The sequence below is a fragment of the Herpailurus yagouaroundi genome, unplaced genomic scaffold (assembly GCF_014898765.1).
Source record: "Herpailurus yagouaroundi ecotype Mexico unplaced genomic scaffold, PumYag 182, whole genome shotgun sequence".
NCBI lineage: Eukaryota > Metazoa > Chordata > Mammalia > Carnivora > Felidae > Herpailurus > Herpailurus yagouaroundi.
Window position 1 is genome coordinate 5,000,290 of NW_024412413.1, and position 18,123 is coordinate 5,018,412.

An 18,123-nucleotide genomic window follows, 5' to 3' on the forward strand; every position below is an offset into this window, starting at 1 on the left:
GCTGAGGACAAGACGACTCTGCCGAAGGAAGAGCCGAGCACCGAGTCTGGCAGCCGTGGTGGCTTGCGACCGTAGGGAGAGGATTGGGTGTAGGACAGGTCCGCGGTGTGGAGAGAGCTGACGACCCCCTGTCGTCCCTCGGGGTCCCAGCGTGGGGTGTGATGGCGGACGGCGCACCGCAGACGCGGTCGAAGGGATGGGAGGGACCCATCACGAGCTCCTTCCCGTGAACAAGTAACCGCGCGCTTACCAGGTCTTTTCATCATCAACGCCAGCCTACACCTCCTAGAAGTTTTGGAAAATGAGGGAGAAAGTGGAAAAAGCAAAATTTTAACATTTTGGTGGCTCTCCCCCCAGGCCGCGCCCTTGGCCCCCCCCCCCCCATCATGGTTTTTCTTCTTTTTGTTCGGACATCGTTGTGACACTGCCTTCTGTAATGATACGGTATCGTGTAGATGTTTTCACTTCTATCAGGGGCTCTCCCCCAGTACGTGTTATTGCTAACTTTAGTTTGAAGTGGCCGTGTAAGCCGTCACGCAGCCGGACGGGAGTGCCCGTGGTTGGTCACCCGTGCCGTTTCTAACCTCTCGCGCTCAGAAATGGGAGAATTTCTTCATGCATCACGCTTTCCGCCGCTGTCGAGTTATTTCCTTAGGCTAGAGTCTCAGAGGTGGGATTATCGAATTGATACGAAAACCTTTGAGCCCCTCATCACGTATTGACCAAATGGTTTCCAGAAACGTCTGTATCCATTGATGACACTGCCGCCAGCAAGGATGTACGTGCCCGCTACACCATCTGGCCAGCTCCGAGCATTATCACCTGGCCGAACGTTGGCTGATCTGATCACGAAACGTAGCACTGCGTTTCGGGTTGCGTCTCTTTGCTGCCAAGTCGAACATCTTTTCCGTGTTAAGCAGGTGTATTTCCTCTTTTGTGGATCGTCAGCGTCCTTTGCTCTTATCTACTGGGGTCCGATAAATTTGTATGAGCTCGTTATATATTAAAGATATTAACCTGTCATGTGTCACACCGGCTGCTCGTGTGTCCACCTTTTTACTTTTGTGCGTGTGTGTGCGTGTGACTGAAATTTTGACCTCTTGGAACAGCCGGCCCACTCTGCCGCTGGACCGTTTTGTCTGTTGTTAGACTCTAACGACAGACACAACGCAGGCACATATGTTTTGTCCCTCTCGTTCTCGGCTGTATCATTGCACCTGTAACCATGCCCGGCACACCGCGGGCGCTCAGTAACCCTCTGCCAGGGTGTACGAGTGGCTGTGCTGGGTGGCGGGGGTTTGTGGGGGGGGGGGGGGGGAGCGGCCGCGGCCCACATGCCTGCAGACCAAGAGCGGTCCTCCAGCCTTCGAGTCTCCGAATCCCTTTGCGCCATTAAAAATCCCCTTAGGACCCCAAAGACCTTTTGCTTACGTAGAGCTTACTTATTAACACTTGCCAAATTGTAAATTAAATCGGAGACTGTTTGAAAATACTATTTGGAAAATAAACTCATTACACGAGGACCGAAGTGGCCTATTTTAGAGAAAACTGTGTTTCCCCAAACAAAAGAAAAAAACGAGCGAGAAGAGGGGCATTGTTTTCCATCTCTGCAAACTTCCTCGGCGCCTGGCTGCATAGAAGACAGCTGGGGTCTCACACCCGCTTCAGCACTTCATCTGTTGCAAGGTCACTTAGCAGGTAGCCTCTGAGAAATGCCGTCGTGCACTCATGAGGGAGAGTGGAAAAGGCGGAGAAGATTCGAGCATCGTTGCAAAACCCGTTGGTCACCACAGGCCCCCCGGCAAGGGTCCTGCCCGCTCAGAGCCGCTGGTCGGAGAAGAGCTGAGCTCCTCTGTGGCTCCTTTCAGCGTTTTAAATGGAAGGTCTTTTCCTCCTAGAGTTGATACGGTTATTTCTAGAATTAGTCCGGCATATAGTGGGAGGTGAGGCTCCAAATGGACTTCCTTCCAAATACTTAAACACCCTGAAATCCTGTATTAATTAATCATCTATAATCAATTAATCACCCATTAGTTCTTTCTGTGTGTTGCTTCCCTCATCATGTGTGAAAGTCTTATGTGTTACCGATTCCCCTCTGCGTCCCTTCTTAAAACGACTTCGGTTTTATAATTCGTATTCCTATCCAGGAGGGTTCTCCCCCTTGAGGCTTTCTTAATCTTCCTCACCCGATGAGCTTAACAATTCATTCTGAGGTTTCCCCAGATCTTGGGAACAGGTGCGGAGCTTGGAAAGGCGCGGCTGCTTCGGTGAGTGGTGTGGAGGGTGGAAGCCCGTGTCCGGGCGGCCCCTTCCTCCTACCAGCCCAGGCCCTTGCCCTTGGGGCCTCCGCTAACTGCTTCTCTATGACGGGTGGTGGTTTGGGAACGGGGGTTAAAATCTGTGCCTCGACTGGCTAGTCTTGCCGATTCGGTGTCTTCTGCTACGGAAAGGCCTAGAATCCAGCTGGACACACTAGCATCCTACTGGCTGGCCCCAGATGTCCGATCCTAAGAGGGTCACAGGGTCCCAGCCACCCACCCCGCCTGACAGTGGAGGTACGGAGCTGAGGTCCCCCAGCCACCCCCCGCAGTGTGGCCCAGCTTGAGACCAGGAGCCCGGGTTGGAACAAGGCCTGCCTCCTCAGTGGCTGCGTGACCCCTGCTCTTGCTTTGCGCTCGGAGGTACCCAATCTGGAGGAGCTCTGTCCCGGGGCCCGCTGAGTCTCCCTCTCGGTGAGTGTTGGCTCTATTCGTGTCGTCCCCGGGCCGGGAACCTTATGTCCCTCATCCGCACCTGCTCTGTTACCCAGGCCTTCCCATGCTTCTCCTAACAGCCCTCAGTCCGCCCCCTTCAGTCCTGCCTCCTGCCTCCCCTCGTGCTCTGAGTCCCGCGAAAAGACCGGACCGGGGTCAAATTTCCTCCTCCTAGAAGCCCTCCTGGATCAACACCCCACACCCACCCCAGGCTTACAGCTATTAAACACCGTCACGTTATGTTATCCGGCTTATGTTTCTCTCCCCCACTAGACGGCGCGCTCCTAGAGGGCAGAGCTGGTGTCCCATGCGTGCGTGTCCCCAGCACCCAGCCCCGGGGGCTGACAGAAGAGCCGCCTGGGGAGACATTCAGTGGTTGACCAGAAGGACAGCATGACACACAACAGCTGGGAGTCTTGGGTCCACATCACCCAGGCCACCTGCCAAGGAAAACTGGAACCTCCAGCCAGCCCCACACCCACTTGTCCTGTTTCCTTTCTTTACAAAACAGGATCACGCTGTACATGCTCATTAGCCTGTTTTTGTTTTGTTTTGTTTTCCCCTCACTTAATATGGGATGAGAACTTGCCAACATCATGACGTTTTTTGAAAATACGGCTGATAAATGAATACTATTCTGTCTCTGGATTTGCCGCACTGGGCTCGCACCACCCCCTTCCTTTTGGGAGGTAACTCGCCTACGATCGTCATTGTCAAATGGAATTGCAGTAAGCATCCTGGCAGCTGAATGGTTCCCAGGGAATGTGGTCCTGTCGTCATCACGCTCCTTTCGTGAGTGTCCTTTATACCGACTGACAGGTCATCGCTGCTGACAGGAGAGTCCGGTGGGGTTTTTATCGGACCACCTCACGGAGCACGGGGTAGCCTGTGTGGCTTTTCAAGTGATCCCTTCGGGGTTTCACGGCGCCCAGCAGCGTCTCCATCGAGTGGCGACTGTCTGCCTCCAGAACAGATGCGGTGCGCCACCCAGGCTCCCGTCCGGGGCCGAAAGCGCTCACTGACCCGGCGCTGGGGGCGTCGGTGGCCGACCCTCTCGGGCAGTTCTGCAGATGAAGGCACCGTCTCACCGCGGCCCTGCTTCCTTCCCTGTGGCTGCATACACGCAAGGGCTGGTCCACACGGGGTGACCCCAGAGCCCCCCGCGGGACTGCCCGGCCTGGAGACTGTGACCACACCGGCTTCTCCCCGACCAGTCCTGCTCCCTTCCCTCCCCGCTGGTGTTGACCTGGAGACCGCTTCCCAGTAAACGTCTCGCAGGTGAACCTTCGTCTCAGAGTCTGCGTCCCGGGGATGGTGGCCTGTGACCATCTGTCCCATCATTCAGACCTTGTGGCCTCCTTTTATTCGAGTTTCCGGAACTTCCCAATGTTATTTATGTTTTCATTTATGTATATATTTTTAAATTTACATCCAAATTAGTTAGCATCTAGCGCAACAGTGATTTCAGGAGTAGATTCCTTAGTGCCCCTCCCCCATTGAGCCCCTCCCCCTCCCACAATCCCTCCCGTAACCCTCAGTTTGGTCTCCATATTTAGGAGTCTCTTCTGTTTTGTCCCCCTCCCTGTTTTTATATTAGCTTTGTTTCCCTTCCTTTATGTTCATCTGTTTTGTCTCTTAAAGTCCCCTCATATAAATGAAGTCATATGATTTTTGTCTTTCTCTGACTCATTTCACTTAGCATAATACCCTCCGCTTCCAGCCACATAGTTGCAAACGGCAAGATTTCATTCTTTTTGATCGCCGAGTAATACTCCATTGCGTATATACATCACATCTTTATCCACTCATCCATCGATGGACATTTGGGCTCTTTCCATCCTTTGGCTATTGTGGATAGTGCTGCTATAAACACGGGGGTGCCTGTGTGCCTTCGAAACAGCACCCCTGTATCCCGTGGATAACTGCCTAGTAGCGCGATTGCTGGGTCGTAGGGTAGGTCTATTTTTAATTTTTGAGAACCTCCACACTGTCTTCCAGAGCGGGGGCACCAGTTTGCCTTCCCACCAGCCGTGCAAAAGGGTTCCTCTTTCTCCGCATCCTCGCCATCATCTGTTGTTGCCCGAGTTAGTTTTAGCCATTCTGACGGGTGTGAGGTGGTATCTCACTGTGGCTTTGATTTGCATTTCCCTGATGCTGAGTGGTGCTGAGCATCTTTTCACGTGTCGGTTGGCCATCTGGATGTCTTCCTGGGGAAGGTGTCTATTCACGTCTTTTGCCCATTTCTTCACTGGATTATTTGTTTCTTGGGTGTTGAGTTTGATAAGTTCTTTGTAGATTTTGGATGCTAACCCTTTATCTGACGTGTCATTTGCAAATATCTTCTCCCATTCCGTGAGTTGCCTTGTAGTTTTGCTGATTGTTTCCTTCTCTGTGCAGAAGCTTTGTATCTTGATGAGGTCCCAACAGTTCATTTTTGCTTTTGTTTCCCTAGCCTCCGGAGACGTGTTGAGTGGGAAGTTGCTGCGACCAAGGTCAAAGAGGCTTTTGCCTGCTTTCTCCTCGAGGATGTTGATGGTGTCCTGTCTTACGTTTAGGTCTCTCATCCGTGTTGAGTTTATTTTTGTGTCTGGTGTGAGAAAGTGGTCCAGGTTCATTCTTCTGCAAGTCGCTGTCCAGTTTTCCCAGCACCATTTGCTGAAGAGACCGTCTCTATTCCATTGGATGTTCTTTCCTGCTTTGTCAAGGGTGAGTTGGCCATACGTTTGCGGCTCCATTCTGGGTTCTGTATTCTGTTCCGTTGCTCTGAGTGTGCATTTTCTGCCACCCGATGCCATTTGCTGCTACTGCTGTCCTCCGTCTTGCTCCTGACTTTCACGGGAAGCGTAACTGCCAGGCTGTCCCGGGTGTGTACTGTGTGGTCGGTGCCGTGCCGCCTCCCGTGACTCCGTCCACGTCCCCTCCGCAGCCCGAGGCAGTGCTGGTGTTCTCACAGCACCTGACCGGCAGGGACGTGGGGCCAGAGCGGGCGAGTCACTGTCCACCGCCACGTGGCTGGAAGCGCCATTCCCGCCACCTGGACCTGGTCGCCAGATCCCTCTTTGCCTGCCTCCTCGCCACTGTCTGTCTAGTCTCTCACCTCTACCCGCTGCAGCTCCCGTGTGACGCGGGCCGTTGTCCCAGCCACCGCCGGGTCTGGGCCGGACCCTCCCTCTTCAGCTCCAGGCACAGGACGGGAAAGACCACCCGCAGCGCGCGCGCACGCGCGCACACACACACACACACACACACACACACACACACACTACTGGATGTATGTACACAAGCATTTGAATGTAATAAAGGGACCATCCGGCAGATCGGAAATGAAGACATCTCAACTGCGAAAGGTAGTGGTAACTGGGAGCCGTGTGCGTCTCCCAGCGAGTGGGGCCTGGAAGGTTTCCAGCCTCTTGCCTGCACTTGTGGCCGGAGGCCAGCAGCCCACCGTGCCGGGGGCCGCAGCTCAGCACCTGGGGGTCCAGGAGGCACCCCACACGGTGCGCGGCCCAGAGCGAGCAGGTCAGGGCCAAGGGTGCCCCCGGGAGGACCCACGGGGACCACGGGAACCATCGTGGCCGGGCTTCTCCGCCGGAGCCCAGGGGCAGCAAGGCCCCGCAGGTGCGCGGTCCCTGCACCTGCCTCCACCTCCTGCCGCCCACTCCTGAGGACGCTCACCACCTCTGCGCGGGCTACAAGCTTTTCTCTATCCTCCCTCGATCTCTCTCTGGCGAACGTCATCACTTAGTACTTGTTGACTTGTTTGGATTATGGTAGCATCCGTAGTTCAGGGTAGTATGCATAGCGTAAACTTAGAAAATCTAGAATATGTAAAAGATTAAAACTCCGCACGTTCGCCACCCGGAGAAACATAGTTAACATTTCTATATATTCCCTCCTAGCCTTTTTTCACTTGCACACACACACTATAGCGCAGGCACACACACGAGCACGTACAAGCACGTATGCATCCGCTCTTACAAATGTGGGTTGTTAAAGGTAAACCTTAGAATGAAACAAAATTGCGTTAGAATTCTTATAAGAATTTAATTAATCCTATAAACGTCTTTGGGAAAAAAAATGCACATCACTGTGATGCTCACTCATCCATTCTGGGAACAGATTACAGTCCTCCATTCATTTACATCCTATTTTCGGTCCCATATGAAGTTTGTATTTTTATCCACATTGGTGCCATTTTTTTTTTTTTTTTTGTAAACGTATTTGAGAGGGAGAGAGAGTGTGCGCGCCAGGAGGGGAGGGACCGAGAGAGAGGAGAGAGAGAATCCCAAGGAGGGTGTGGGCTCTCCGTGCAGACCCTGACCTGGGGCTCGAGCTCGCCAACCCTGAGATCGACCCTCAGATCGTGATCTGAGACGAAACCAAGAGTTCGACGTTTAACCAGCTGAGACACCTGATGCCCCCACATGGGTGCCATTTTTAAAACAGGTGCCATTTTTTTCTTATCGCCAGTGACACACATTTCTTTTTTCTCCCCGATGGGTTTTGCAGGGCTGTATTAGAGAGACTGATGCTGCATTATTTTTTATGCTGCCATTGTATGATATCTTAATTTTTTTTTTACAAGTTTTAAAGTCGATCCTCTTGGATTTTCGTATAATCTTATCCCCGACAAATAAGAGTATTATCCACGACTTTCTAACATTGAGTAGCTTTGTCTTCTTCCCCTGCTGCACGAACAAAGGCCGGGAGGAGACCCTTCACATGCCTGTCCTCCCGCTGGGAAATTCCCACTGAGAGGGCAGAGCCTGAAACCACAAGATTAAACTGGTCCCCGACGGTTGTCTGGCTGGCAGACCCCACGGTGTGGCTTGCCCAGGCCCTGGCATCCAGCGCCATCTGGCTTGTCGCTGGTCTTCACCAGGAGCCATTGGAAACCCATCACTGTCCCGTGGGGCTGGTTCTCGGGCAGCGTGGCTGCTCCGCCTTTTCCCCTACCCCAGCCTCTGCTCCTGAGATCTCCCCACCCCAGTGGGCAGGCTCCTGGGGGGCAGGAAGCAGCTTGTGACCCTAACTATCTCCCACAGCCTCCCTGAACCCCCAGGCGACCGATCGACCCCCGCATCACAAACGGCTCTGTGGACTTGACCCTGGTGCCTCTGTCAGGCGTCCTTCCCTAGGCTCCATGGCTTCTGGGTGTAGCTGTGGAGACTTCTGGATTCCAAACAGCAGTGTGTCCCTAGAAACCTGTTGGTCACTCCCCAAGTGCCACAATCAAACTGATCAAAACTGCCAGCCCTCTCCGGTGATTGATCAGCATTTTCTTTTTCTTTAAAAAAAAAAAAATTATTTTTCACGTTTATTTAGTTTTGGGAGAGAGAGACAGACAGACAGAGTGCGAGTGGGGAAGGGACGGAGGGGGAGACCCAGATCTGAAGCAGGTTCCAGGCTCCGAGCTAACAGCACAGAGCCCGGGACTTAGACTCACGAACTGTGAGATCATGACCTGAGCCGGAGCTGGACGCTCAATGGACTGAGCCCCCCAGGCGCCCCAGATCAGCATTTTCAATGATGGGAAGGGCTCGTGTGATTTGCCCGTGAGTCTCCAATGGCCACCCGGGGCTCAGGACATCTGCTACGGCCTCCACCTGTGGGGAAAAGCCATTAATGGCTGAGGCAGGGCATTGAGCTGGGCTTTTCCTCTTGCAGCCAAGACTCACACACGAGAAGAAAAGGCAGTGAATAAAGTATATATTCTGGATTCAGACGGCTGCTGACAAGCCTTGAGCGCCCACGCCCGAAGGGATTACACGTGGCCTGCCTTCTCCCAGGACCAGAAGCTTGCGCAGCCTGGCTGGTTCTTCACCAAACTTGGTTTCTCTTCTTCCTGCACCAAAAGCTTCCTTTCCCACTGGGTGGGAAGCGTCTTCCACGCTTCCTCCCCTTCTGCCAGTTTGACCAGGGCCCATGGTCAAGGCGCCCTGGGAAACCGAGTAGTGCCATGGGCGGTAGCATCCAATGGAGGGAGCCCGGGCCCGAGTCGCTGTTTGGGGGAGGGCCGCCCGGATCGCCACAGGATGTGGCGAAGAAGAAAGAGTGCATCGGAGCAGTGACTGTGACTGCCACCCCCTCCCTGGGGGCGTCACCAGCAGAGGTGGGCAGATGGGAGCGGGGTCAGGTGGCCAGGGTGGAGTGAGCACGCCTTCTTCCCCTGAGCGGCCCCACCATGGGGGTCATTGTGGCCTGGCGAGGCCGAGTGAGGTCCAGTCAAGAGAAGGCCTCGCCAGCCCCTTCAAGCCACCAGGCCTCCAGAGAGCTCTAGCCAGCCCCACGGAGAAGGAAGGGGACAAGGTCCCAAACTGTGTTTGAGCTGAACATTCTTTAGAAACAAACAGAGCCCAGTCTTAACCACCAAGAGACTGTTCTGCAGACAAAAATGACAAGAAAATCTTGGAAGCAGGGGGGGGTCTGGCATCCCACTCGGATCAGGGGTTGGGAAGAAATGAAATTGTTTCTGTTTATATTCCCAACAAGTTGAGACTCTTCGATAAACCAGTTACGCGTAATTTACTTACGTTATGAAAAAAAAAAAAACCCTCATAAAGCTATAACATAAGAAAATAAGAAAAGCAGAGAAAAACACTGGTATTCTCAATCCTAAAGGAGGTTTGAGGACACGAAAATCACCAAGTCAGAGTGATGCTGCCCTGAGCATTTCAGCTGCCTGGAGTGGTTTAGAAGAACCTTCGGAATCTGAATAAGAAAAACAAACACAATAGCCCATTGACTGTGTACCTGCTGTATGCCAGGTGCTGTTCTAGAAGCTCAAGAGGTAACGGTAAGACAGAGGCACTGTCCCATTGGAATACTCATTCTTATGAGAGAAGAATAATAAAGCCACCTGCTTATCGTATTAGGGAAGGAGGGTAGATGTGGTCTCTCCAAGTGGAGAATCTCTCCATATGGTCTCTCCATATCCGAGCGGAGGCCCAAGGAAGGTGAAGGGGGCTCAGACTCAAACTTGGTCGAGGAATCAAAGAGGAAAAGTTATTAAAATCAGTGTTTAGTCTTTATTTTAATGTTTATTAATTTTTGAGAGAGAGAGAGAATGCCAAGCAGGTCCTTACTAGAGGACCAACACGGGGGGTAGAACTCACTAACCTTGAGACCATGATCTGAGCCAAAGTTGGACTCTCAACCGACTGAGCCGCCCGGGTGCCCCTAAAATCTGTGTTTAGTCCTAAGATCAATAGCATCTTAGACTCAAGGAAATAGTTGTTATTTTTTTCCAGGTTGGGGATTACACTGAATATACAATTTTGTGTCCTTCATAAAATTGACCTCATATGATGCGTGTTTTATCATGTTGTTAAAAACGTTATTTGCAGCTAAGCTAAGGATTTCATAATGTTTCATTACATGGAGGTATGTAACTTTCATAGCTATTCTTCCCTGGCTTGTGATATATATTCATTTTTTAAAAAATTGAGATACAAATTTACGTGCAGTGATACAGATAGAATTTACATACAGAACCTAAATTCATTCTTTGATATGTTTTGACAAATGTCTCTCCCATATAACCACCACCAAAATCAAGACGGAGAATTTCCATCACTCCAGAGAGTTCCCCGTGCCTTCTCCCAGATGGTCTCTTCTCATCTCTGCCACCGCTCTTTCAATTTCTACGCCCACGGATTGGCTTGGACTGTTCTGCAACTTAATATACACATGGACTCCTAGAGCGTGCATTCTTTTGTGTCCAGGCTTCTTCTGCTCATCACGTTGTATTTGAGATTCATCCATGTTGGCATCATACGTTAGTGGTTCATTCTTGCTTATTGCTGATTAGTGCTCCATTCTACGGGTAGACCATGTTCATGGACATCTAGGCCATTTCCAGGTTGAGCAAACACGAATGAAGTTGCTGTGAGCAGTTCCTTAGAAGTCTTTTTGTGCACCTGTGCTTCCATTTCTCTTGGGTAAATACCCAGGAGCTGAATCGCTGGGTCAGAGGTGAGGTGTATCAAGTATAAGAAACGGCCAGCCTTTCTGTTGATGTTAGCTGTGTATGAGAGTTCATGACGATGTACCTTTCTGTCTTCGCTTCGTACTGCCACTCATTTCTAATCTCAGCCTTTCTGGTGGGCGTTTAATCGCATCTCATAATGGCTTTAGTTTGCATTTCCTTGATTTCTAATGATGCTGAGCATTTTTTTTTTTTGGTACCAGCCATTGGTATACCTTCCTTTCCCCCCAACATTTTATGAAACATTCCCAACATACATAGAAGTTGGGGAAAAACCTGTGTAGTAAACATCCATGTGTCCACCAACTAGATTCTATCAGTAACATTTTGCTACATTTCCTGTACCGCATATCCATCCATCCATCCTTCTCCCCATCCTTGATAGATCTCTTGAATGTGTAGCAAAGTAGGTTAAAGATATGAGTACACTTCACTCCAAAGGACCTGAGAATGCATGTCATCAACTAGACTTCAGTATCTGTTTACAGTTCTTTGCTTCTGGGGGGTTAATTCACAGACAATGAAAGCATCGGTCTTAGGTCCACGGTTCAGCGGGTTTTGAAAAATGCACACACAGCCGTCAGCCAAGCCCCTATCAAGATACAGAACGTCACCAGCCAGAAATTTCCCTAGTGCTCTACCCACCCCACCCCAACCCCAGTTCAAAAAACTTGTCAACCCACACGATGAAAAGATACTCTTTAATTTCTTCTTAAAAAATGTACTTTTGACTTTCACATGTAGGTCTCTGATTCATCTCAAGTCAATATTTTGTGGATGGTATGAGGGTTCAAATGTGTTTTGTTTTTTGTTCTTCCCTGTATGGATATCCAATTGTTTTCGAAACACTTGTCGACTTTCTGTGTCTCCTCCATTGGATGGCTTTAGTGACTTTATCTAAATCCAGTGACCAACTATCGTTGGTGTACTTCTGGACTCTTTATTCTGTTCCGTAAATCTCTTTGTTCCCACACCAGCACTGTGCTATCTCGATTACTGTGACTTTACAGTAAGCTTTGAACCCGGGGCGGGGGCGCGGGGGTGTGAATGCTGCAGTTGTCTGGCTTCCCCAGGTTGCTTTAGACGCTCCAGGTCTGTGCCGTGCAGTGTGGCGGGGTCACTGGACCCACGTGTGGCTATTTAAATCACTAAAATTAAGTAAAACGAAAAGATTTGGTTCCTCACCTACAGTAATCACATTTACAATGCTCAGTAGAACACTTCTATCATCATAGATCTATTTTGAGTCCTTTTCAGTTCTATATAAGTTTTAGAATCATTCCATCAATTTCTATTAATGAAGCCTGCTGGGACCTTGATGGGGGAAGAATTGAATTACAGAGGAAAGTGCTTGAGACTGACATCTTCCTAATGTTGAGTCTGATACAGGAATGTGGTTCCTCTCCCACTTAATTTAGGACTTTTTTTTTTCTTCATTGTTTTCTCCACGGTTTTGTGGTTTTTAGTTAGTGGCCCTTACACGTGTATCACGAAAGGATTTTGCAATTCTTGACACATGGAATCTTTTGAGAAATTTCAGTTTGCAATTGTTTGTTGCTAATGCCTAAGACCAAAACTAAGTTCTCTAGTTGCTTTTATTCTGTGACTTTGTTAAATTCGGTTCATAGTTCTGGTAGGTATCCCCCAAACTCCTTAAGGTTTTCTACCTAGCAATCACGTCGCCTGCAGATAAAGAGAGTCTCTGTCCATTTTTTCCTTCTTTGTGCTCTTACGTTTCCTTTTCGAGCTGCTTTACATTGCGGGGACTTGTAGTTCAATGTTATCCAGGAGTCATGGGAGTCAATAGCCTTGCCTTATTGCTGATCTTTGGGGGAACGTGGTCGATATTTCACCACTGGGTGTGATGTTAAGTACAAGGTTTCTCATACATGCTCTTTGTCAGACTCGTGAAATTGCCACCCCTCCCTCCGTGAGAGGGACTTTTTAAAGTTTGTGAGAGTTTTTTGTGTTTTTTTAAATCATGAATGGATGCTGAATGAGTGCTAAATGCTTTTTCTGCGACTCAGACAATCATATTTTTTCCTTCTTTTCCTCTGTGAATATGGGGAATTAAGCCGATAGCGTCTCCAATGATAAACCGAGCCTACCTTTCGGGTTAAATCCAACTTGGTGATTGAGCATTATCCCTTTTGTAAAATATTGCATCTGACTTGCTAACATCTTTTTTTACGTATCTTTCGTGTTTGTTACGAGCAGGGCTGTTGGTCTTTGATTGCCTTTTCTGCGGTGTCTTTCTTATTGGGGTTACGCTCACCTCATCAAACAGGCTGGGAGCTCTGCCCCTGTCTGTCTTCTGAGAGAGTTTGTGTAAGATTGTAGGATAGATACCCTCTGGGCCTGGAGTTGTGTTCACAGCCCAACGGAGTTTGGTGGCGGCTTCTGTTTCTTCAGGGGGCCAATTCGACTACCTGGTCATCGATTTCTTTAGTGAGTTTCAGGTGTGTGTGTCTTTCGAGGAATGTTTCCGCTTTACGGACCTTAGCAAATTGGTTTACGTGAAATGCTTCCTGATATTGCTCTATTCTCTTTTTGAAGTCTGTGTGATTCTGGTATGTAATATTCATGGTTTGTGTCCTTTTTTTTTTTTTTTCTTCTGAGCATCTGAATTAGAGGCTTTGTCCGTTTCACTGATCTTTGCCAAGTCCCATTTGCTTTTATTTCATTGATTTACTCCCTGTTTCTGTCCGCCGTGTCATCGATCGCCGTCCTTGCCTTGATGGTTTCCTTGCTTCGGCTTCCTCTGGGCTCAATTGGCTCTTCTTCCAGCGTCATCAGATAGATGGAAGGTGTCTTTTGTTCTCTTCCCCAGAGGCAGCGGGGCTCCCGTGGCCTGGGTCCGGGAAAGGGAGCTGCCCCGCAAGGTCGAGTAGGAGCCCCGTCCCCGCTGGCCCTCGGGAGGGCTGGAGAGTGAGCGTGGTCTCTGCTGCGTCTGGGGCTCCCAGTTATGCTAAACGGTCCCGATACCCCGGGTGAGGCCTTTCGGAATTTACGAAAACGTTAGCTGTTTTCTCCTCCGTTGTCGTTCCGGCTGTCCATTTTCTCCGTGCTCTGCGAAAGGACAAGCGGTCCACACATCCTGCCTCTCCGCAGAGGGGCTGGCCACGATTCCACTGGGGATGGGCTTAGCTCCCTCACAGGCTCAAGAAAAACTGGTTTTGTAGGTCCTGCCTTTTTTTTCTCATTCCTGGGTTAGGAGTGGTGTTGCAGCTTTCTACAGCCTAAACATGAATTGACCTTTGGAAACAATGAAGGAGAGAAAGAAAAACGCTTTTTTTGTGTTCATGATTCATATTGCTCTCGATAAAAAAAAATTTTTTTAACTGTTTATTTATTTTTGGGAGAGAGAAAGAGCGCGTGTGAACGTGAGCGGGGGAGGGGCAGAGAGAGAGAGGGAGACGCTGAATCCGAAACCGGCTCCGGGCTCTGAGCTGTCAGCACAGAGCCGGATGCAGGGCTTGAACTCACGAACTATGAGATCATGACCTGAACCGAAGTTGGACACTTCACCAACGGAGCCAACCAGGCGTCCCCCTGGTGCTTTCAATTTTAAAGGTTTGATAGGCAGTTGGTGAGTTCCAGCCCCGAATCGGGCTCTGTGCTGATAGTGCGGAGCCTATTTCGGATTCCCTCTCTCTCTCTTTCCCTCTCTCTCTCTCTGCTTCTCCCCTGTGATGAGGGAGCTTGGGGGCAGGCTGAGGGCAAAATACAGGCTAACAGCGCCCCCACCCCCGGGTAGAATATTCTTCAGAGACTCCCGGCCCCCCAAGAACAAAGGCAAGGGGTTTAAGTGCTTGCCGTGGTGCTGCGGGGAAACTCGGGCAGATGAAAAATTAAATTCCCTTGCTGCCTACAGCCCATTGACAAGTCCTTGAAACCAAAAGTGACCTCCCTCTAGGAGCTCAGCTGCCCCGATGACACTCTGCTGGGGGCAAAAGAGGACCTTAGCCTCACATTATCCCCACCGAGGATCCTGTAAATGTACTTCCTTATCTGAACTGCCCCCAGTTATATGCTGGCAATCCTACTCCAAGTTTACGGCCCCCCTCTCCCTTCTGCAGGGTTTTTACTAAACGGTAATAAATGACGTTCCCCCGGCCACAGCCAGCCCCTCAAGGTCCTGGAAACCTTGCTTCCAAAATACCTGAGAGATCTACTCTATCCCTGCCCCCTGCCAACCTGGGGGGGGGGGGGCGTGTAATGAGTTACCCCTCACGACCCCAGCGCAGCTCTTCCTGCCCACGGGTCCTGTCCCCGGGCTTTAATAAAATCATCTTTTTGCACCAAAGACGTCTTCAAGAATTCTTTCTTGGCCGTCGGCTCCGGACCCCACGAATCTTGTGTCACCCCAATCTTCTATCGTCCGTCTGCCTCTCAAAAATAAATACACGTAAAAACATGTATGTGAAGAGTTGACTGAGCAAACCATCCCTCATCACTGTCCCTTTTCAAAAATGGGCAGGCTACTCACACCTACCTATTACTTCTCATGAACTTCACTTTGCATCCCGTTTATCGATTTGTTCTATTTTTAAAAAAGTAGTACACGTTCGCTGCAGAAATTAGCGTATTAACGAAACAATAAAAGGAACCTAGACTTTTCCACCTGCCTAGAGAAAGTGTTCTTTTTTTTTTTTTTTAATTTTTAACGTTTATTTATTTTTGAGAGAGATACAGAGCGTGAGCGGGGGAGGGGCAGAGAGCGAGGGAGACACAGAATTCGAAGCAGGCTCCCGGCTCCCAGCTGTCAGCACGGAGCCCCACGCGGGGCTCGGGCTCATGAACTGCTGTGCAAATGCGTGCGTGATGCGACAGTAGTTCCGGTAGTTTCCTGCAGGTGCTCTCCTGGGGATGGCCAGTTAGAGCCACATTTCCTGGGCAGATAAGAACGAACGTCTGTCTCCTCACTGAGGACACCCACCCACTGATTAGTTTCTCGTTAAATGTAATTGGCCGTGATTTCTGGTATCAGGTAACAGGGATGATGAATGACAGTTTTATCCCAGATCGGCTATTTCCACTTTCATCATTTTGGAGACTTTCATAGAAAATCGTCCATCTCAGGGAGATTTTCCAATCTACCAGCATAAAATTGCGCACGGCATTCTCTTCGGCTTTCAGAACACCCTCCTTGTATCCCCGATGTCCTTTGCCTTCTTCTTAATTTAATCGATTGTCTTCTTTTCCTGATTCGATCGGGCAGAGATCGACTATGGTAACTCATTTATTTTTTAAAGAATCAGCTACTGACGCAACACATCCTATTGTCTCTCTGTTTCTTAGTCATTAGTTTCTGCTTATATTTTTATCATTTCCTTCCCCCAACACCAGCACTTCCTAAGAGATGAGAAAGAATCCGCTTTCCAGTGTGCGCATTAAGAACAGCGCCGTGGAGACGCATCGGAAGGAAACAGAGTCCTTCCTGCAGGAATTTCATCCAGGGGAATGGAGGATAAAATAACGATCGCTCCTTTCTTTCCCCCCAGTTCTTCTCAGAGCCTTAAGCGGGCCAATACTCATTCAGAATGAACAAGAACATTTTGTTTGAGCTCTCCCACACTGATTTATTAGAATAAAGCATCTTTTCTCTCCTTCTGGTCTTTTAGGCCTGAGGTCTCTCAGCATCAGCGCTGGGAAACACTCCCTTGTGTCTGTCACTTAAAATGCATAGTCTCTCTCCACCCTCCCCCACCCCAACCCCAGCCCATGGGCCCCCATCCAGATCCATCAGCCTGGGTCCTTCATTTGCCGTCTGCACCTGCCAGTAAGTATTCGGGGACCACCCTTTCTCCAGGATGGCGGGATGTGGGTGACACCCAAATGCGCGCCCCCCCCCCCCCCCCAGGCTGCCGGCTACAGAATCTCTGATTCCACTTTTTTGTTCTCGAGAAGGCAGCAGGTCAGGTGTCTTGAAGATTAATAATACCTGGGCCGGGCACTTCAAATAGTGCCTAGGGGGATAATTGCAGTAATTAACTCAGAGGTTGACCGGTAGAGGTTTACCAGTTGATTAAGCAGTGAGAAGAGACTGGGGGTGGGGGCTGGGGGGGGTGGGGAGTGGGAAGGGGCTGGGTGGTTTAGTCGGTTAAGTGTCCGACTTCGACTCAGATCACGATCTCACAGTCCATGGGTTCAAGCCCCACGTCGGGCTCTGTGCTGACAGCTCAGAGCCCGGAGCCTGCTTCGGATTCTGTGTCTCCCTCTCTCTCTGCTCCTCCCCCACTCACACTGTGTGTGTGTGTGTGTGTGTGTGTGTGTGTGTGATAAATAAACATAAGAAGAAAGAGAGGCGAGAGACTCATAAAGATGTGCAGGGTCAGGTTCCCAGCCCAGAACTCGGTGGAGCCCAGACTGAAATCCCAGGCAGCCTGGCTCATCGTTTTTGAAAGAGTCACACATAGCATTTACCTTTCAATCTTTCCTTAACTGAAATCCCATGCAAGTCGGACACACACGCGGCTGGAGAATACTGAAGACGTTCTTTTGTATTTGCTTCCCCTTCCCCGAAGGGGCGCACCAAGCAGTTAGCTTTAAGGCGGAGAAAGGACTTCGTGCCGGGCAAGAAACAGGAATTTGCCGGCAATGCCTTCTGGCTTTTGTTCTTAAAACCAAGTCCAGATACAGAAGATAGTTCCCCAGGGAACAGCGGTGTGATTTGGACAAACAAGAAGGGAGAAGACAGCCCTGTATCCTGGAAAGAGAAGTCCCTGAGGGCCGAGGGGGCTGTGCTCTGTCACCCATAGCCCAGCTACAGCGGATGTTCCTCTGCATCCGACGGGACAAGGCGTCCCTGCCCTGCAAATAATCGTAGATGACGTCATGGAAACACCAACGATAGGGCGACAGCTGGAGGGAGGGTTTTAAACATCTTCCTAGAAGCGCCAGGGAGTAACAAGGTGGTGAGTAAGGTCTGAGAGAAGATGGAAATCCAGAAAGCGGAGCCTGCGTTTAGGGCTCCCCTCCGGCTGGGCTGGAACGTCGGTGAGGGAGCTTAAGACAAGCTGCCAGGCCACAACCCCCCTCCCCTGCCAGGTGGGACACGTGTGACATTCCTCAGGCACTCCTGGCTGCCCGAGGACAAAGGAAAGGGGAAAACCAAGTGGGTGACTGATAGAGATCAGTTTGCAAATATCTTAGTAAATTACAAGAAGAAGGCAATCTTATCAACAGCCTCATCTCCAGAAACCTATAGACTCTGTTTCCCGGAGCCCCAACATCACCCTCCCTTCCACATGTGGGGAACAAAGGCAGAAGGAGATGGCAGGTGGAATTAAGTTTCCTTGTAACCTGCCGCTGATCGACAAATACCGGAGGCCGGCAGAGTAAAATGTTTCCCCAGAACTCCCTGCTGTCTCAGTGCCGATG

At 50.2% G+C, this 18,123-nt stretch overlaps 1 protein-coding gene and 1 long non-coding RNA gene across 2 annotated transcripts; both read left to right on the forward strand.

The window, feature by feature from the left end:
* Positions 1 to 2,096: 2,096 nt before the first annotated feature.
* Positions 2,097 to 4,032, forward strand: LOC121040195 (uncharacterized). The gene is made up of 2 exons (XR_005795180.1): positions 2,097 to 2,732; positions 3,027 to 4,032. It is a non-coding gene; the product is annotated as an uncharacterized LOC121040195 (long non-coding RNA).
* A 1,439-nt stretch (positions 4,033 to 5,471) lies between these two features.
* On the forward strand, positions 5,472 to 9,322 carry LOC121040197 (uncharacterized). Its single transcript, XM_040490589.1, has 2 exons — positions 5,472 to 8,016; positions 8,421 to 9,322. The coding sequence occupies exon 1, from the start codon at positions 5,542 to 5,544 to the stop codon at positions 6,496 to 6,498; it is 957 nt and encodes a 318-aa protein (XP_040346523.1). The 5' UTR covers positions 5,472 to 5,541; the 3' UTR covers positions 6,499 to 8,016; positions 8,421 to 9,322.
* The last annotated feature ends 8,801 nt before the right edge of the window (positions 9,323 to 18,123 follow it).